We start from the raw sequence: 20,437 nt of genomic DNA, 5'->3' as shown, positions 1-20,437 counted from the left end.
GCCTGAGTGGACAGGCACTCAGCTCCCCGCTTTTGATGGTCCGCGCCGCGGGATGTCAGCTTGCTGCCCCAGAGGCCCCTTCTGTGCCGCAGCACAGCCATGGCGCAGACGCTGAGCTCGTGCCGCTGCTGGCAACGCAGCTCAGCGTCCCGCCGGCCCAGTCAGCTACCCCGGCCACCCCGAGTCCCGCTCCCCCCGCGCCTCCTGGCCAGTCATGGGCATAGCGAAGGTACGGTGAATTTGCATATTTGTCTATTATTAGGTAGGATTGTTTTAAGTTTGCTACAGGCCTCTCGGAGTTTAGTAATTACTATTGATCTCCCCCAAAAGTTTGTTACTTAACAATAAATTTTAGGAAAAGCACAAAGCAACTGTCAGAAAATAAAAAATTAACCTTCCTCAATGGGGATAGTAATTATAGAAATACAGCATTAACTAAAATTTAAAAATAGATGCTATGTTTTGGGGGGCATTGCAGGTGTACTCTAAAAAGCCATAGTAAAAATAATCTTAATGATTTCTGTTTTTAAAGATCTACCAACAAGTTTAAAATTCAAAGCAAATGGTTTAAATTGTAGTCAGTGAATTCATCTTTAGTTTGAACCTCTGAATTTTGTCACTTTTGACTCTTTTGGCCAACAGAATAAAAATACAAATAAATAACTTCATCTAGTTTGCCTTTTATGGGTTCCTTTTTCTAAGATTATCACATTCTATTCTTACAGGTTAAGTACTTGTTAAATAGTATTGATTTGATTTTGATTTAGTAAATGTGACTTATAGATAAATGGAGTTTTATTTACCAGGCTCTCTTTGGGGTTCATCTTTTACAGATGACTTACAGGATGTAATACAGAGAGCTGTCCAAATTGGTGTTAAAAAGGTAACATCTAGTTTTTATTACTATTGAGATACTTTTAAAAATTAAATTTTTGTTAAAATACTGCTGAATAGAAGGGAAAAAGCCAGTATCACACTTGGCTGTTTTGAGTATATACTGTTAATATGTAATATTATCAAGTTAATGAAATAAAGTATGTCAGCATGTTCTGTTCATGGCAGTTTAAATGACACAAGCCTCATGGATAGTTAGTTCTTCCATGTGATCAGAAATAGCAAAATCTCTTCGAAATTTTTTTCAAAGCCTGTCTGAAATACCAGGCATCTGAAGAGGCAACCTTAAATACATTTTATGACATACTTTATATTTATTGAGGTAAGCAATCATAAAAAGACATGTATCTGTCACCAAGCTTAGTTTTTATAATATGTGGGTGTACAATTTCAAGTAACTGAGGGGACATTTTCATTTTTTAGTAATAATTTGATTAGGAAAATTCCTACTATTTTAGAGAGTTCTATAGTGGTGTGGTATCAGCACACTTGGTGGCCACTGCTTCTACATTGAGTAGTTTCCATTTTAAAAAGTGACACTGCTGACTGAGTTCTGCAGTCTCCAGCTCTAAAATTGTATGTTACTTGTCATAAGTAATAAGAAAGGATAAAAGTTACAACACTAACTTCTCCTTGTGTGGTCATTTCACTTTATGAAATGCTTTTCTGCACACTTTGAAATATCAAGCTCCTAAATTTTCATGTGTCAGCCATGAATAGTCTAATCTTAACATTCTAGTCACACACACATGGATTTAGGAACAACAGGACATCACAAACCTGGCTTCCAACCTCAACTTTATTCTTTATAGCTTTGTAACCTGGGGTGCTTCATCTCTTTAGATCTGTTTTCTCATCCATACATGGAGAATCATATAGTGCCTAATTGAGTTGTTGTGAAGGTTAAATAAAATATGGAATGCAAAGCACTTGGTATTGTGTCAGACATAAACGACCTTTATAATGTTTACTAGAGGCCCAGTGCACGAAATTCATGCATGGGTAGGGTCTCTAGCGGCTGCCGGCTGCTGGCCAGGGCCTTCCTTTGTTCCGCACCGCCCTCTGGTGGTCAACGCGTGTCACAGCGAGCGATCAAACTGGTTGGTCGAACTCCAAAGGGACACTTTGCATGTTAGGCTTTTACACACACACACACACACACACACACACACACACACACACACAAACTAGAGGCCCTGTGCACGACATTCGTGCACTGGGAAGGGGGTGTCCCCTCAGCCTGGCTTGCACCCTCTCTCAGTCTGGGACCCTTTGGGGGATGTCTGCCTGTCAGCTTAGGCCCACTCCCCGACTTAGACGCTCAACATAGGAGCTTCCCCTGGTGTTCAGTGTGCGTCATAGCAACCAGTCGTTCTGCTGCTCAGTCGATTTGCATATTAGGGTTTTATTATATAGGATAGATGATGGAAGCCTTCATCATTTTATCATCGTCATATTGTAAACTGAGAGAGGATACTATGTCTTATAGTCTTGCCCTAATTTTTTCATCTATTTGGGAAAGTTAGAGATAAAATAAAAAGTAGATTTGATTAGAAGCTATTTTATATAATTGAAATACTGAATGTGGGCACCTGGTCTTGCATTAAATAATTAGGTAGTGTTACTAAAGTTTCACAGTATTTTTTAATATCTTATATCCTATGTTTGAGAGGCAGTTGAGGACTTAATTATGGCTCTGCATTCCCAATGTCTATCACATTAAAAGTTTAAATTGCTATATGAAAACGTTAATTTATCATTTGTTCTTCCTCTGATTTTTAAAAAAATATATTTTTATTAATTACAGAGAGGAAGGGAGAGGGAGAGAGAAACATCAATGATGAGATAGAATCATTGATTGGCTGCCTCCTACACACCCACACTAGAGATCGAGCCCGCATGTACCCCGACTGGAAATCAAACCGTGACCTCCTGGTTCATAGGTCAATGCTCAACCACTGAGCCATGCTGGCTGGGCTTTCCTCCGATGTTTTGTCTTTTTCCTCTTTAGGTGTGTATCTGGAATGAATTCATCTAAGCTCAGTGAAACTCTTGAAGTATGCTTTTAAGAATAATATGTCTTTGTACTTGACATCTTTACAAGAATGTCACTTAAGCAGCACTGCCTCAGCAGTCACCATCAACACATACTAGTACCTCTTTAGTGGCATTTTCCTATAATCAAATTAGCAGAGATGGTGTTCTAAGTGCCTCTAGTGGCTATCTCTGTAGAAGTATGTTTCTTTGCCAAGAGCCATAAATTTCCCTACAAAGAATTCATCAATACACCAAACCCAGTGATTCTTAAGCTTTTGATATCAGAATCCCTTCATGTTTTCTAATACTATTGAGGACCCCAAAGAGCTTTTATTTATGTGGATTTATCTGTTGCTATATACTGTATTAGAAATTAAAACTGATAAAAACTTAAATATCGATTTATTAATTAATTTTAAAATAATGCCATTATATAACAAACTAGAGACCCGGTGCATGAATTCGTGCATTGGTGGGGTCCCTTTGGGTGGCCTGCAGGGATTGGGCTGAAACCCGCAGTCCAATGCTGCCTGCAGCTCCTACCTGCAGCTCCCACTCATCCTGGCCCCCCTGTGCCTGCCTCAGGCTCGCGCCCAATCAGTCCCAATTGGGAGAGGCTCGTGCTGCCACAGCAGCACTTGCCAGCCATGAGCCCTGCCTCTGGTGCCCTTCCAAGGGGAGTGGCCTGCAGGATCGGGCTGAATCTGACTCTCTGACATCACCCGAGAGGTCCCAGATTGCGAGAGGGCGCAGGCCAGGCTGAGGGACCCAACCGGTGCATGATCGGGCCGGGGAGGGACTGCGGGAGGGCTCCAGGGCATGTCTGGCCCATCTCACTCAGTCCCAATCGGCCGGACCCCAGCAGCAAGCTAACCTACTGGTCGGAGCATCTGCCCCCTGGTGGTCAGTGCACGTCATAGCGACTGGTCAACAGTGTGCCCCCTGGTGGTCATTGCCTGTCATAGCGAGCAGATGAGCAGCCTTAGCATATCATTAGCACATTACGCTTTGGCTGTCTGGTTGTTCTGCAGTTCGGTCTATTTGCATATTACCCTTTTATTAGATAGGATAGCATATTTTTATGAAAAACATTTTCAAAACAAAAATAATTTAGTAACATGAATGGAATTGTTCTGCATTTTTTTAAATATATATATATATATATATATATATATATATATATATATATATTTATTTTATTTTTTTATATTTTTTATTGATTTTTTACAGAGAGGAAGAGAGAGGGATAGAGAGTTAGAAACATTGATGAGAGAGAAACATCGATCAGCTGCCTCTTGCACCCCCCCCTACTGGGGATGTGCCCGCAACCAAGGTACATGCCCTTGACCGGAATCGAACCTGGGACCTTTCAGTCCGCAGGCCGACGCTCTATCCACTGAGCCAAACCGGTTTCGGCTGTTCTGCATTTTTAAAAAATATATTTTATTGATTTTTTTACAGAGAGGAAGGGAGAGGGAGAGAGATAGAGAGTTAGAAACATTGATGAGAGAGAAACATCGATCAGCTGCCTCCTGCACACTCTCCACTGGGGATGTGCCCGCAACCAAGGTACATGCCCTTGATCAGAGTCGAACCTGGGACCTTTCAGTCCGCTGGTCGACGCTTTATCCACTGGGCCAAACCGGCTAGGGCTGTTCTGCACTTTTAATGTCTGGTTTAACCCTTTGCACTCACTTGCTTTTTTCTCGATTCCTTTATTCTAATGCTAACCGTGTCGAGTCACACTCGACATCCGAGTGCAAAAGGTTAATAGAAGACTGCTGAACTTTCATGTCTGTGTCTGTAATCTGTCATGATACTACACATTCTGTATCCTCTGGAATACCTCAGTGCACACTGACAGAATGAGTGTGAAAGGAAGCAGCATCACAGTATTATGAAAGTGGTTTGACCTCATATATCCCCTGGGGTTCTGGGCTGACACTTGGGAGAACTGCTGAATTACTCAGCCCTATGAAATCACTGAGTTAGATGAACAGAATTAAAAAAATCGGAGGTCTTTAGTTATTCAATCTTTTGCAATGTTTCACAACCTGATCTGTGCCTTCAAGGAACTCATGGTCTAATAGGAAAGACAGACATGTGAATGCATTCCAGTAGGTGGGAATGGTGAATTCTGTGTATTGTGTGTCTGTGCATGGAGAGGAGCAGACAGACCACTCTACATATAGATGATCCTTCAGTTGAATTTTAAAGGAATGGGAGGTGTGTGACAGTGAGAGATAAAAGCATTCTGGAAAAAAGCAGTAATGGGAAGGTATGTTTGTGGAACAATTGCTGATACCTTGTTAAAGTGGGCTTATTTTATTTCTATTTCAGTTTATGATTACAGGTGGAAATCTACAAGACAGTAAAGATGCACTCCATTTGGCACAAACAAATGGTATCCTCATATTACTTTTACCAAAAGCAAATATGAATTAAGTTATTTTGAAGAAATCTTTCTGAGAACTGCTTCAGGTACAATACAGTGGATCATGACTGTAGAAACAACAGGAAAATAGACTGATTTCAATGGAACATGATTATGATGAAAAATTCAAAGTGCCCATTGGCATAGAACTTAATAAGGATTAAGATTTCAGTTAATCAGAATTAAGGTCACCAGGTTTATAATTTAACCTCAGATATTCCTGATATAGAATTTTTGTGTATATGTTGTAATGTGTTTAAGGTGAATTGCTTATTTGCTCTTTTTTTAATCTAAGCTGTGAAAAATCATTTATTAAATATTATGCAGACCAGACACTGTGTAAGGCCCCAGAAATGCAAGTAATACTATACTACATAATCCATCCTGTACTTTATGTTCATACATTCTGCAGTTATTTAAAACCTATGAAATTTTGGAATTGGTTCCTAAAGAAATCCTAATTATATAAAACTAGAGGCCCGGTGCACAAAATTTATGCACGGGGGTGGGGGGTGTCCACTGGGATCAGTCCTAAACGGGCAGTCGGACATCCCTCTCACAATCCAGGATTTCTGGCTCCCAACTGCTCACCTGCCTGCCTTCCTGATTGTCCCTAACTGCTTCTGCCTGCCAGCCTGATCACCCCCTAACCACTCCCCTGCCAGCCTGATTGATGCCTAACTGCTCCCCTAACTGCCCTCCCCTGCAGGCCTGGTCACCCCTAACTGCCCTCCCCTGCAGGCCTGGGTACCCCCCCAACTGCCCTTCCCTATAGGCCCGGTCACCCCCAACTTCCCTCCTCTGCTGGCCTGGTCACCCCTAACTGCCCTCCCCTGCAGGCTTGATCGCCCCCAACTGCCCTCCCTTGCAGGCCGGTCCCTCCTAACTGCCCTCCCCTGCTGGCCTGATCACCCACAACTGCCCTCCCCTGCTGGCCATCTTGTGGCGGCCATCTTGTGTGTTGGAATGATGGTCAATTTGCATATCACTCTTTTATTAGATAGGATACCTCCTTTATCCAGCATTCATTTACTTGAAAATTCATTACTTTTTTGGGGGTGGGGTTTGCTTTATCTACTGGACACTGAAAAATTAGGCATTCTACGTTATTTTTCAAAATAACTGACTTATTAAAAGCTATTGTTTATGGAAATCGCTTCAGGATCCACTGCTACTTTTTCAAAGTGATTAAGGTCATAAAAGTAGTCATCTTGCCAGAGCTTTTAGGTGATGAGAATATTGTCTTCCTTACTTTTTATCCCCAAACAGATATGTTTAAAAAAGTTCTTGGATCTCCAATGTCAGCCCTCTTCCACTCCTCTCCATCTACCTGTGTCCTCACTGCTTTCAAAGCTCTGCCTCCCTTTTTATGTAAACATCTGCATCAGAGTCCCAGGAAAGCTCCACCTTTCCCATGGGTTCAGCTGCACCTTAAGCCACTCAAAAACCCTTTTGGCTTCATCTTTGTGTTCTATACAATTAAAACTAACAAAAAGTATGGCCTCCAGATAAGTGAGCTTTATTTTTATTTAGAAAAACAAATTCCCCCTTTCATTTCTTTAAGTTACCCTTATTAATGGGAAGGAATATACATTTTAACTATTAAATACATGAAATAACAGCACATGAACAGTGACTATAAAAGATAAAATTAGTTATTGACATTTAATTCTACAAGAAATTGTTTCATTTTCCATTCTTCAAGTCTCAGTATATACCAAGCTTTGTTTCTGTTGTTAATCCTCACCTGAGGATATTTTTCCATTGATTTTTAGGGAGAGTGGAAAAAAAGAGGGAAAGACAGATAGAAACATCGATGTGAGAAAAATACATCTATTGGTTGCCTCCTCATGAGCCCCAACCAGGGCCTGGGCTGGGGAGGAGCCTGCAACCAGGGTATGTGCCCTTGACCAGAATTGAACCCAGGACCCTTTGGTCTTCAGGCCAATGCTCTATCCACTGAGCCAAACTGGCTAGGGCTAAGCTTTGAGAAGAGTTGCATTAAATATTTTTATCAACATGTTAAGGCAATTTTCATCTTCATGCCCTACCTTGTTAAGGTATTCCAAAAAGTTTTATATGATTAATGCAATTCTGATAGTTTGAATAGTTTTTGGCTATTAAAAATTAACCAGTTGAAATTTATAGTCTCATTTATGCATATTAAATATAAATATGAAAAATATTTTGAAAATAATCCTAGGACATTATTTTGTGCTAGATATGTTTTTCAGTACAGTTGGATGTCATCCTACAAGATGTGATGAATTTGAAAAGAATAACCCCGATATTTACTTAATGGAGTTGCTAAATCTTGCTGAAAACAACAAGGGGAAAGTTGTAGCAATAGGGGAATGTGGACTTGGTAAGTGCCAACCCAGCTCTGTGAGTGACATTGAAAATATATTTGTTCTGTACAAGTCATGAGTAATAATTCTTTTTTGTCTTGAAGATTTTGACCGACTACAGTTTTGTCCCAAAGATATTCAGCTCAAGTAAGGAAATTTGTTGACTTTAGAAATTATCGTAAAATCTTAATTTTTTTTAATAGCTTTTGTCATTCTGAATATGTATCTTTAAGCATTAGGGTCTCTTTTTCTCCATTGTATACCAACAGTTAAGTGAAACAAATGCCATACTTGCATTTAAATTCCTAAGGGATGGAAGGTTAGATCCCTGATTGATCAGCCATTTAATCTGATTTTAATGGTAGAAATAGGTGATGAGTTTTATATAGTGGAGACTTTGTGTTGCTTTTAATTGACTTAATGCATTCATTCGTGAACCATTCCAATGAAATGAATCGTATTCGTGGGGGATAGGATTTAAGAGAAAGGATATGAAAAAGAGATAGGACCAAAGCCAGAAAATTTATTTTCCTCTTGCTGGGCATTGGATAGTGTCACTTTGGAGCAGGGGAATCCTTAACCACTGTTGAGTGGTGTCTTCTTAGAAAACAACAAAGCTTACAAGCCTTGGGGACTTCCTATACCCTATTGCCTATAGCTTTTAGCTGGAGCTCCTGTCATACTGGTGGGTAGTGTTATAGGATGAAAAGAAAATTTAGGTCATAGGCTTAATCGAAGATGTGCATTTTGTTGAATTTGAAAAACAATGTCTTGTCTAGATGATAAAATATTAGAATGAGCTTCTAAAGGAGGTTAATTTATTCTACCATTCAGCAAATATTTAGAGAGTTATATGTGCCAGAAACAGCTAGGAACTCAATAGTAAAAAATGTGAATAAAGTATAATATCTGTCCCTAGGGCCATCATCTATAATAATAAAAGGGTAATATGCTAATTAGACCAGATGTCTTCCGGACGTCCTTCCTGATAAAGCAGGGGCTGGAGGGAAGCCAGCCTGGGTCTCAAGTGCCTGAGGGCAGCCTGAGGAGGGAAGCTGGTGCTGGCAGCCGGGGGAAGGAAGGCCTACTCTTGCATGAATTTTCATGCAGTGGGCCTCTAGTACCTAATAAAATGGTAATATGCAAATTACCATCACTCCGCTAAGCCAACGATTGGGCCGGCTGGAGGCGCGGGGGGCGGGACTCAGGGTGGCCGATTGGCTGGCGGTAGGAGCGGGGGGCGTGGACTCGCAAGTCCCCGACCCCCGCTCCTCCCGACGGCCGGCGCTGTGGAAGACGCTGGTGGTGGAACTCGGGGTGGCCGATTGCGTGGCTGCTGGCGGAAAACGGGTGCCGGCAGCCAGGTGAAGGAAAAGTCTATTGCACGAAACTTCGTGCAACGGGCTCCTATTTTAAGAATAAATAACCCTCTGCTTAGTTACTTATATATGAGCAAGGAATCTGGATCAAATTCTTTAAGATACCGTCTAGCTCTATCAGAATGTTTTTTTTTTCTCTCATAATATTTAACTATTTTGTCATATGATCTTGATTAAGCCAATGGCTTGAAGGGATTTTTCAAATTATGCCAAAAGTGTACTGTACTTTCTCCCCCTCCCTTCCTTGCCACGAACAGCCCCATATGTCCAGCCCAGTTGAAAATGCCTGTATCGAGAATCCGATTGAGTAGTGGTTCTGTCACACCCTAAACTTCAAGCTCCAGAATTCCTGGAGCATGAAGGTTCATAACCAAGTGACATAGGATGGATTACATCAGTGATGGCGAACCTATGACACGCGTGTCAGCAGTGACATGCGTAGCCATTTCTGATGACACGCGGCCGCATGCCAAGGATGAAACATTTGCTGCTCCTGAGGATGAGACATTTGCGACTAGAGTCTTGGAGTTAGTTTTTTCCTCAAAGTGACACACTACCCAAGTTACGCTCAGTTTTTTGGCGAAGTTTGACACACCAAGCTCAAAAGGTTGCCCATCACTGGATTACATTAATGTTCTGCAGTCTTTCTTCCAGTTCTCTAATCTTTATAACTGTGTCAGAACTGTTTAATTAGTGACATAATATTTGCTGTTTTTCAAGGATGCTCATGTGATTACCCACAGGATCACTAAATCCCTTTATCTTTCTTAAATATTATGTAGGTCAGCTCACTTAAGTTTACATATTCACATTTAAGTAGAAAAAAGTTGTCTGTAGTGGTTCCTTAAGCCCACAGATCATAATTCCTTCACTTTCGTGTCTGTTTTCAGCCAAGATAAGCCTCCATGAGGCAAAGACTGTGGTGTGAGAAGAAGAATAAGACTTTAGAACTATTCAGAACTGTGAATTGCATGTGCTCTTTGAAGGAAAGAAGTAGCAATTCTAATGTTCAGAAGCTGACAGAGATGAATGAGCAGGACACCTGAGTGGAGCGTATGCTAAGTGTAAAGAGACAAGTTCTATTTTCTTACTTGAGCAGCTATTTTAGGGGACTGCTTATGTATGTCCAAGGAGCCCGCCACTTGGCTACATAACTTTTTTGTACCGAAAGAACTCAACTTTTTGTGGCTTTTATTCCACATTTAAAGTAACTATAGCACTAAAATGCCTAGCGGAAGATTTTCCTCCAGACCCCAAAGGAAATTTTATAAAAAATGACCCTTCAATGGTTAAATTTGTCATGTCGTTTTTGCTTCTGGCCCCAAAAGCACCACTAGACAGTCACACAACAACCACATGGAAACATATTTTTGGAAGTAAAACTTTATTTTTATATGACACATTCTATGGTGAGTGGAGATAACTTAAGAACTATTTCCAAGCTGAGCATTGGATTCGGTAAGTCTCCAGCTTGGTCATGCGGCTTAGTACATAGAATTGTGCTGGAAAATATTTTCCGTTTAGAGGGGAGAACACAGAAAGTGAAGAGTACTGCCTGCTGTGCTTAGCCAGAAGCCACACACAGAATAAAGTTCACATAGTGACTGGAGCACACTGGCTGGCTGACATTTGAATTAATCTAGAGGTTTTGGAAATAATGACTAGTGGTAATGATTTAAGTCTTTTTTTCCCCCAAGTTTCCCTTCTGTTTCCTACACTGTGAAATTTCATCACTTTAAAAATATTTTTGCTTAAACTAACACAGCAGAATTTTAAAAGGTGGTTTAAAAACCTAAACATTGGGTAATAAAGACATAGATCACCGATTTTAGGATGACTATGTCTTTTAAAAGTATATTTTTGTTATTTTGAAATTGAGCATTTTCGAAGATAGAGGGGTTAAAATAGCTGCTCTGCACCTCGGGAGACAAGATATGGGAAAATACTACCAAAGAGATTTAAGTTAAACAGAGAGAGATTGTTCCCCAAGATCAAGAGGCCTAGAAGAGCTAAGCCCCTTAGAAAATAGTAAGATACCTATTGTCTGTAACTCCTGGTTTCACTTCAAACTACTTGACCATTAAGGAAAATGAGAGGGAACACTGTGCTAAAATGAAGGGAGAAAAACACCCCTACACCTACCACCCCATTATATCCTCTGGATATAATACTGTAGGACCAGGAAGAGGCTTCTTTGATACACCAGGACTTTTGGTTTTGGCTGGGACTTGGAACTGGAGCACTGAAGTTCTGGTTCCAGGTTTGCCACGTTGTGTGTTATGATCTTGAACAAGGTCCCACCCACCTCTGACACCAACACTTGTGCTGTGCTAGATGAGATAATTGTATGTGGCACTTGGAAAGCCTTTCTATAAAATATTCAGAGCTGCTATATTATATAATTTTAATTTTTCTGAAAAATGGAGTATTTTAGTTTTTGTGCTCTGTAACAGCTCTTTGTATTTAGTTTATAAGGGAATCCTTTTGGTACAGTGGCAGTAATTATACAACAGCACATAGAAAACACTGAGTATAAATAAAGCTCTGCCTGGCTTCTCACTGGAGTCAACTGACTCCTGCTGATGGTGCTCAGCCAGCTCTCACAGCAAGGGGCCAGTTGTGTATTTTCCACGACCAAACACATTCTGCAGGGAAGGGGTCCCATAGATTATAGGATGGTGTCTGCTTCATTTGCTGAGATTTGGTTGGACAGCTAGTTAAAAGTAATTATTTGGGGAAATACCGTACACCTCTAAACTTAAACTCTATAGCTCTTTACTTCTGGTGATCAATAGTAAAGTACTACTTAATTTACCCTGTAGTTAATAATCATTCCTGAAAATTTTATAATCCCAGAAAATGAAGTACCCCTTTCCAGAAGATGGGTGTTGTGAAAGCCTTTGGCTAAGCCTGGCGTATTTTAAATGTCTCAATTTAGTATCTTTGCCCTATAATTTCTAGGGAAATTCCTTTAACTAAGAAAGATCATTTAACAATTATTTTTCTCATGCTAAAATAAAACTCTTAACAAAATATTTTGATCATGCAGATATTTTGAAAAACAGTTTGAACTGTCAGATCAGACAAAATTACCCATGTTTCTTCACTGCCGAAACTCACATGCTGAATTTTTGGGTGAGTTAAAGCTATAATATTTAGAATTTAAGTTTTGCAGAAATCCAGCTATTTGCTAAAAGTTTTCTGTTTTTAATTCACAGACATAATGGAAAGCAATAGAGATCGGTGTGTTGGGGGAGTAGTAAGTATAAGAGTTATTTTTACTAGATGCTGCAAAAAGCTTCTTGGTTATTAAGATTGGTCTCTAAAGTAATTCAGATGTCAGTGATAAACTTAAGATTCCTCTCATTATCTGAAGGACATGTAAATTTAGTTACTTTCTTCAAAAGTACAAAAATGAGTATAGAAAAGCCCTAAATGTACTCATTTTAACAGTGATATTTTTCTCTGCCTTTTCTATCAGACATTCTTAAATTTGAGCAAAATAAATTTTAATAATAATTAAAAATAATTTAACATTCACTTAGGCTTGCCTTCTTAATTTCTTGTCAACTGTATTCACTATTATCACTCTGACTTAGAGACTCATTCTCCTTTCTGTAACTTGCTTCTATTCTAAGTACTTCTTTATGGTCATTTTAGCCATTAATCTTGAGACATTTCCCAAAATATTATCTACCCACCACTTAACACGAGTATCCATGTGATTTTTAATCTTTTGGGGATCATGGACTCCGTTGAAAATCTGCCTCAGAGAAATGTTCAGATATGTAAATTTTCATACATAATTGCAGGAGAGACTCGCTGGGCTCCAATAAAAAAAACCTGTTATCTAGGCAGAGGAAACAGCACTTTGCACTAATTGTATACCCATATTGCACTGCTTTGACAGTTTCATATATATGCTCTTAAATTCTTGACCTCATATTTTATGCAGACTAGTGATATGCATGCTTTTTGCATTGCTGTGGTATTAAATATTGCAGTACACATTTTTATCTGTAATTTACTGACCCTATAATTTATCCTTTAGGAATAGTACTTGGAAGTTGAGAGACGCTTTCATTAATGCTCTTGGTATTACTGGTGGCACTTAAACCTTCAGGCTCTACCTCTCAGCCCATTTACTTTATTTCTAAATAAGAATTTACTTGGATGATTCTATAATAGTTTTTTAAAAAGTAACAGCAACAGCAAATCCAACTTAAGTTTTATTTAAAAATTTCAAATAAAAAATAATTTTCTGAAATAGTTTATATGGAGTCACGTTTAAAAGTATTTGAAATTGTTGGAGGCTGTTTTCTCTAGTCAGAGGGAAATGCTGAGGATAAAAATAAACCCTTTTGGGCATCTGTAATAGTTTTGTTGTTCAGAAACTTGTTACCTAGTGTATTCTAACTCTAGGCTCAGTATTAATTTGATATCACTGGCTAAGTGTGTTTAAAAGAGTGTTGTTGTTACTGGTTTTGATTACATAAATACTATGAAAACTATACCTTACCTCCTATATCTTTGAAGGAGAAAAACGCCCTCATTTTTTTTTTTTTTTTTTTTGTCTATTGAGCTGATATTATTGACTATATAATACACTGTTTTAGCAATGTTCTTACCTCTTTATGTCTTAAAACTTGCCTCTTAAAAGTAATTTCTAACTGAAAATTGAACGTTTAAAAATACTTAATAATTTTGTAGCATTTCTAATTTTTTCTCATGCTTTTGCCTAAGAATGTGGGTCCCTAGTCCGATCCTCCTTCCTGGAGATGCATGCTGTAATGTGTACATGCCCTAATGCCGGTGAAGATAGCCACGGGGGCCACAAAGGCAGAAATTTACTTCCTTCTTATCTCATGTACTTGGAGATGATAACAGGTTACAATTGAAAATAAAAATTGTAGAGGCCACCACATTTGAAATCTTGTGGTTCAAAAGCCCTAATGCATATTTTTGCTTAGAAAATCTTATTAATCTTGTTTAGAATTTTAAAAGAAGAGTGATTAATTATAATAATAGAATTATGCCTGTATGTTTTTAGGTGCATTCATTTGATGGTACCAAGGAAACAGCAGCTGCTTTGGTTGACTTGGGTCTCTATATAGGATTTAATGGTTGGTAGGTTCTGTTTTTTTGTTTTTTTTTAACATATTAAGCAGATTCCTTAAATTGTTATAGTGAATTGCTGATACGAATTTTTTAATTTAGTTTGTATTTTGCATTGACCTTGGCCTGAAAATTTCAGTAGTTATGTAGGAAATTAAACAGTATTATTACAAGTTAAAGCTGGAACATTAAAAACTGCTACCATGTGTTCCAATAATGGAAAATAATTTTATGTTGAGCTCGGCAGCTAGCTTTCTGTAGCAGTGCAGTTTATTTTTAGGTTATTTTGTACCTTTAAAACATACCTGTCATTGTATGTGTGTGTGTGTGTGTGTGTGATGACTGACCATGGGGGAAAGGTTATACTGTAACATAATTATCTATATCCCTGTAAGTCAATTAACTAGGGCTTAAAGAAGCTAACAAAACAGGTATAAAGTAACTCAAAAGTGTGAGGACCTGTGTCCTCTGGCTCCTCAGTGACCTTTCTGCTGTTATGCCAAACTAAAACCTCACACACCCAATACAGGCTCATTTTCTTCCACATTTGGTGAGCCTCCACCAGTGTCTTTTTATAGGATGTCAGTGTAAGTCATTAAATAATTTGCAAAATAGTATAAGATTACTTTCTGTCATTAGTGTTTAATTTCCTTAAAATTATTTTTCTGATATTTTTTTACTACAATCTTACGAAATAGAATCAGGAAATTTACCTGTTTGCTATAGAGTTCAGACTTAAATGTTCTAGTATTTTAAGTTATTTGATTAATTTGTTAATTACTGTTCGAAGGACTACATGCCTATGGAAGAAAAAGTCCAGTAGTACTAAGAGACTTTAAACAAACACTCTCCAGCATGTCCTCTACCCGAGTCATTTTTTCCAGAGGCAATCACATTACTGTTTTTATCATCTTACTTCTAATTAATATGCATTGTTATTCATTCATTCCCTTTACCTGTTCTCATGAAGGTATATGAGAATTTAAGTCCATATTCCATACTGTTCACCTACCTGCATTATCTTCCATAGTCCCCTTAGTTATTTAAGATTTTTGGTTATATGCATATTCCGTGTTTTAATTATGTCTGTATATTGTTGACTGCTGAACCATGTGGTGTACCGCTTTTTTTATTCTCCTGGCGTAACTTTCCTCATACTTTTGTTTACTTGGCTTCCTTCAAAACTAAGCTTCTTATACTTTGCAACATCTCTATAAAATGCCTTTATGTTTTTTCCCTATGAGGAAACCTGCCTAGATAATCTGATTGTGCCATTCCTTCCAGACCCTTCCATCTTGCTGCTTGTTTGGAGTAGTATTTCTTCTATGATAGAACTATTTTTAGATCTCATGTATTCGTTTTGTGTTGATGGAACACATTTGAAAGTGAATTTATTCTACTTTTCCCTCTTGAAAGTTTGCCTAGATAGTGGATTTTAAAAAAAACAACCCAAACACTTCCATTTGATTTTTTTTTTCTGCAGCATCTTCTCATCTCTCTGAAGAATTAGTTTTTTGAAGTTCTTTTTTGTTTGCCAAAAAGTGCTCTGCATTCCTTTTCCCCCTTTGTTGTTTTAGTCTCTATCACAATGGAGGCTTTCTTCAAATGCCAGGCTGTTCTTCCCTGTATACTGTAAAAGTTAAAAAAAGAAAAAAAAAGCTGATTGGAAGCTCATTGGGGAGATAGCCTATCAACAAGCCGGTCAGGTGGCCAACTGACATTCTCAGCAAGGATTCCTAAATGTCAGCTTGTTGAGCTCTTCCCGTTGGTGTCTCCAGAGGATCCTCTGCTCCCTGCTGGAAAAGTGGAGATTCATAAATGTGCCTGTGTTCTGAAGCAGGGAAGGGTTGGTTGGAGAGAGGATTTCACTGTGCAGTAAGCAGTCTCCATTTTCAGTTCCATGCCTGCCCTGCACTCCTCTGTGCTTGCTCTCCAGTCTGGAGTCTCTGATTTAAATTCTCCAGACTGTACACATCTCTCCCCCTCCTACCTCCTTCTCCCGGGGTGGGGGCAAAAGTAATAATCTCTGCACTAGTTCTTGGGAAAGTAATCTGGGAGTCCCATCTTCTCTTTACCCTGACTTTTCAAACAGTCCCCCCTTTCAGTCCCCTGCCTTATCCCAGCCTTCTCCTGGTTCTTCCAGTTCTTAGGACTTTCTTGGGTGAATTAGTTTGTCTTCAGTATTCTCTCTATAGGCATATAGCACTTAAGTTGCTTAGCAGGTAAATATAGGTTATTTATCATTTCTCCATCGACTTTCTACTCTGTATTTTGATTAGGTGTTAGAAATGCTTCATAGTTTCATTAAAAAAAAATGCTGTTTCTTTTTTTCCTTGTTATTTTGGGATGGCTTTCCAGAGACAGGGGTAGAAGGCTTTTATTCTACCCATTTGAACTAGAAGTCTGTTTCAGATGTTTCTAAATTATCTCGAGTTTATAAAGACTTAACGTTTTTCCTCCCTACATTAACTGAATTAATGGATTAGTTGTTTAGTCACGAGTCAGTATTTCTGGTCTTATTTTGAAATTTATTTTAGTCTTAATCTGAGCTTCTGCAGTATGGTAATTTATACTATCTATAACAAAGTTTGGTTTCTAATGATTAAATTATAACCCCCGCCCCCCGCCCCCCGAAAATGGGCAAGTTTTAAACTTGACCACACAATCTCAGTTCTTCCTTAGACCCCCAATCATCCACCCCCCTCCCCAGGCCTTCTCCCTCACTATATTGTCTACCCATGGGCTATGCATATAAGTTCATTGGTTAATCTCTTCCTCCCTCTCCCCTCATTTCTGTATTTTGATCAATTTTTACAAACATGGAGTACATGTTGGAAAAGTCTTCAGTCATACATGATTTCATGAGATCAAAAATATGCAAATTGTTAATTTGATGACGTTTTAAATTTAGTATCCAAACTGTGGGAGCAGAAAATTTAATTTTCCTTCTACCCTTTAAGTTATAATCAAATTAACATGATTAATAAGAGAAAATATTCAAACTTATTACGTAGGGGTGTGTGTGTGTGTGTGTGTGTGTGTGTGTATATATATATATATATAGGAATTCCATGAGAATGAGACCAGAGGACAGAGGAAGCTGATAGAGCCATCTTGAGATAAGAAGAAGGGAGGAGTTGTGGTTTGGGACTTCAGAGGCGAGGAAAGCAGTTCACATGGAAATGAAAAGCAAATGTTTGGTAAACAAATATTTGCTGGGCCTTCTTTAACAACGGGACAGACAGGACTTTGGTCAGATGGGCCTTGCTAATAGGTTCCTCTGTTATACTTAGTTCATATTAAACTATTGTTGTTTATGATGATAAGCTCCCTCACTGGAGCAGATCCTTTCTAAATTCTCTTAGGCAGTTAGGGAAAAATGTCAAAGGTTTTTCCTTAAAAATAACCAGCTTCAAATAATATCCCAAAGGCATATTTGCAGTGGCAAACTCTGCTTCCCCTCAATACTGAGCATATCAACATATTTTAGAAAATATTTACATTGACTAAGTACTAAGATGGCTGAAAATAATTCTCTTTTCTTCTAGAGAACACTAATTAAAAGGCTGGTACTTATGGTAAACTAGACAAACATTTCAATCCCACCCCTCCTAAATCCTACTAAAATCAAATTATATTAAAAAAGGGAAACCTATAAAAACAAAAGTGAGTTTTGGCTAATGTAGATTTCTGGAAAACAGTTGAAACTGAAAGAGAAAGCTTAGACATACCACTCTAAGTTATGTCAATTTCTCAGAAAAGTGAAATATTTTAAAAAGTTAAGTTTTACTCATAGGAAGTTATTGTATCCTCCCCAAAGGCAGGATCTGTTTGGAATAGATCTTACTCTGGATTCAGTAAGGCTAGTTAAGTGAAAATTCTGAGATGTCCTAAATTAAATCACAACAGGCCAGAAGGTTGAAGAAAGAACAGGAGGGGGTTAGTCAGTAAACAACTGCAAAGCCAGATAACAAGACTGCTCAAATTCCTGTATGTTGTCTGGTAGAATTTTGGATTAACTGCCTTGTGGCTATTTCCACAATTATCTAAAAAGAGAGACTAGCCAGGTGCCATCTGCTTGAACTTTCCATCTATTGCCTACAGCCAAGTCCCAGAACAGACACCTTCCTGGAAGACCCGGGCCTATCCCAGAGCTGACCCTGATTCACCTCCTCCCGCCCCTTATCTATATACACTGTAAATTCTTTCAAAACAACTCAGATCCCCACCAAGATATAAAAGAATGCTCAATTCTAGGATGGCTGACAAGTTGCCTTTTCCATCTGGCACATTGCTGGTTGTTTAGACTTCATACCCCAGGACCTGGTCTTTTTCTTGCTGGCAGTGGCCTACTAACCCTTTATAAAAACTTTCAGCCCGATGTGCAAATACAATGGTATACTGCCTGTGTAGCCAACCAAAGTTTGTTTTGGGATTTTGAGTTAGTTTTGTGATATGTTTAGGTAAGTTTATACTATGAAAAAGTCATTAAATGCATCTTTTTATTTTATAAATTAATATCTTTTAAGCTCACTGAAAACTGAGGCTAATTTGGAAGTTTTGAAGTCAATACCTAGTGAAAAATTAATGATTGAGACTGGTAAGTTTGTTTTTAGAACTTTTTCATATTAACCCATTCCAAAAAAAGAACTAAAGAAAATTAACAAATGTTTTGTTTTAAAACAACACACTCAGCCTCAACAGTTACACTTTTTAGAAAACATTTGGGGTTGTTATCAATTGATGGAAAAATGTTTATGCAAGTGATTTTTTCAATTTTAGAAATTTGACAAAAGCCTAAGAACTTAAAAGGGGATGATGGTAACTAGGGTGGTAGTTATGAATATTTTATTAAACAAGGAGTCTTTAGCTCAGGGTTTAAAAAACTTCCTAACTTTTTACACAATGTCTTCTTTGCAATGGCTTAATTCTATAATACTTTTAAGTAAAGTGCAGAAATTTAAATCAAATTGGTTTAGTCTAAGAATTTTTGTTAGTAATCTTCTGTTGCCTCTTAAAATAAAACAAGGTTAGAAGCTAAAATTTTTATCTATCCCTGGAACACAAGGATTTTATACAAAAGGACTTTTTTTGTAAAGTCAAGGCTGAGCCATTCTGAAGAAATCAGGTTTATTTCCTTGGGGAATAATGAAAACTAAATGAGCTCATTAAAAGTACAAAGCTAGCGGAGACCGGTTTGGCTCAGTGGATAGAGCGTCGGCCTGCGAACTGAGAGGTTCCAGGTTCGATTCCGGTCAAGGGCATGTACCTTGGTTGCGGGCACATCCCCAGTGGGGGGAGTGCAGGAGGCAGCTGATCAATGTTTCTCTCTCATCGATGTTTCTAACTCTCTATCCCTCTCTCTTCCTCTCTGTAAAAAAAAAAAAAAAAGTACAAAGCTTATAGAATGTGTAAGCTATTACAATTCTTAATTAAGGAAATAGGTTATTGAATAACCCCAGTATTCAAAGCTACTGTTTTATATTCAGTTGAGGCAATACATAAGTTTGTTTAACCTAAATGTTTTCATGTTACAGTTGTATTTCTCTTAGCTTTAGATCTTTTTTTAAAAGCATATCATACATCAGCAATAAGTGGGGGGGGGGGAGTAGGGGATAAAAGTGAGTCTTATAAAAACATTTAAGAATTTGTACTGTTTAAGATTTTTGTCTTGTGTGTTTCTTAGAACTTTTCTGTTGCTTTTTGCCATGATTGAAGCTGAATCATAACTTATATTTTAGAGGTTATATATTAGTTTGGTAATGTTCATTTCAAAAAATTCAAAAAGTTAAGCTTCTGAAGAGACTTCTATTTGCTAATTCTAGATGCACCTTGGTGTGGAGTCAAAAGTACACATGCTGGTTCAAAATATGTAAAAACGTCATTTCCTACCAAAAAGAAATGGGAAAATGGGCACTGTTTGAAAGACAGAAATGAGCCCTGCCATATAATGTAAGTACTTTGTTTTCATGGCCTTCAAAACTATTAAAACTAACCACCAAATGCCACTTAACAAAATGAACTCAAGGGACATAAAGTTGGGTGAAATCCAAATGAAGTTCAGATCAAATACAACCATTTTAATGCAGTGGTTTTTAGGAATTTGCACCTGACTTGCTCTATTTCAGCTCCTCTCTTCATATCCTCTCTACCCCAGTGGTTTATTGCTGCAGTAAGAACTTCATGTGATTTTGGTCACTTGTCATTTTGTAGAGAGGGAAAGATCTTAA

At 38.3% G+C, this 20,437-nt stretch overlaps 1 protein-coding gene across 8 annotated transcripts in view; it reads left to right on the top strand.

Moving 5' to 3' along the window:
* TATDN1 (TatD DNase domain containing 1) overlaps nucleotides 1-20,437 on the top strand; it is a 32,261-nt gene that overhangs the window by 8,807 nt on the left and 3,017 nt on the right. For 2 of the 8 annotated variants that reach the window (XM_079795873.1, XM_079795872.1), the window contains exons 3-11: nucleotides 834-883; nucleotides 5,272-5,335; nucleotides 7,587-7,730; nucleotides 7,818-7,860; nucleotides 12,142-12,227; nucleotides 12,311-12,351; nucleotides 14,143-14,219; nucleotides 18,737-18,807; nucleotides 20,033-20,159. In XM_079795873.1, coding sequence (XP_079651999.1) covers nucleotides 834-883; nucleotides 5,272-5,335; nucleotides 7,587-7,730; nucleotides 7,818-7,860; nucleotides 12,142-12,227; nucleotides 12,311-12,351; nucleotides 14,143-14,219; nucleotides 18,737-18,807; nucleotides 20,033-20,159 — 703 coding nt within the window. Of the gene's footprint in view, nucleotides 1-833; nucleotides 884-5,271; nucleotides 5,413-7,586; nucleotides 7,731-7,817; nucleotides 7,861-12,141; nucleotides 12,228-12,310; nucleotides 12,352-14,142; nucleotides 14,220-18,736; nucleotides 18,808-20,032; nucleotides 20,402-20,437 lie in introns of those variants that run through there. The other 6 variants (XR_013814913.1, XM_079795875.1, XM_079795876.1 and 3 more) reach the window with 6 other exon arrangements.

Source organism: Cnephaeus nilssonii, assembly GCF_951640355.1.
Source record: "Cnephaeus nilssonii genome assembly, chromosome: 18".
NCBI classification, from domain to species: Eukaryota; Metazoa; Chordata; class Mammalia; order Chiroptera; family Vespertilionidae; genus Cnephaeus; species Cnephaeus nilssonii.
The sequence above is the reverse complement of the archived record's forward strand: the minus strand, read 5'-3'. Positions and strand labels throughout refer to the sequence as shown.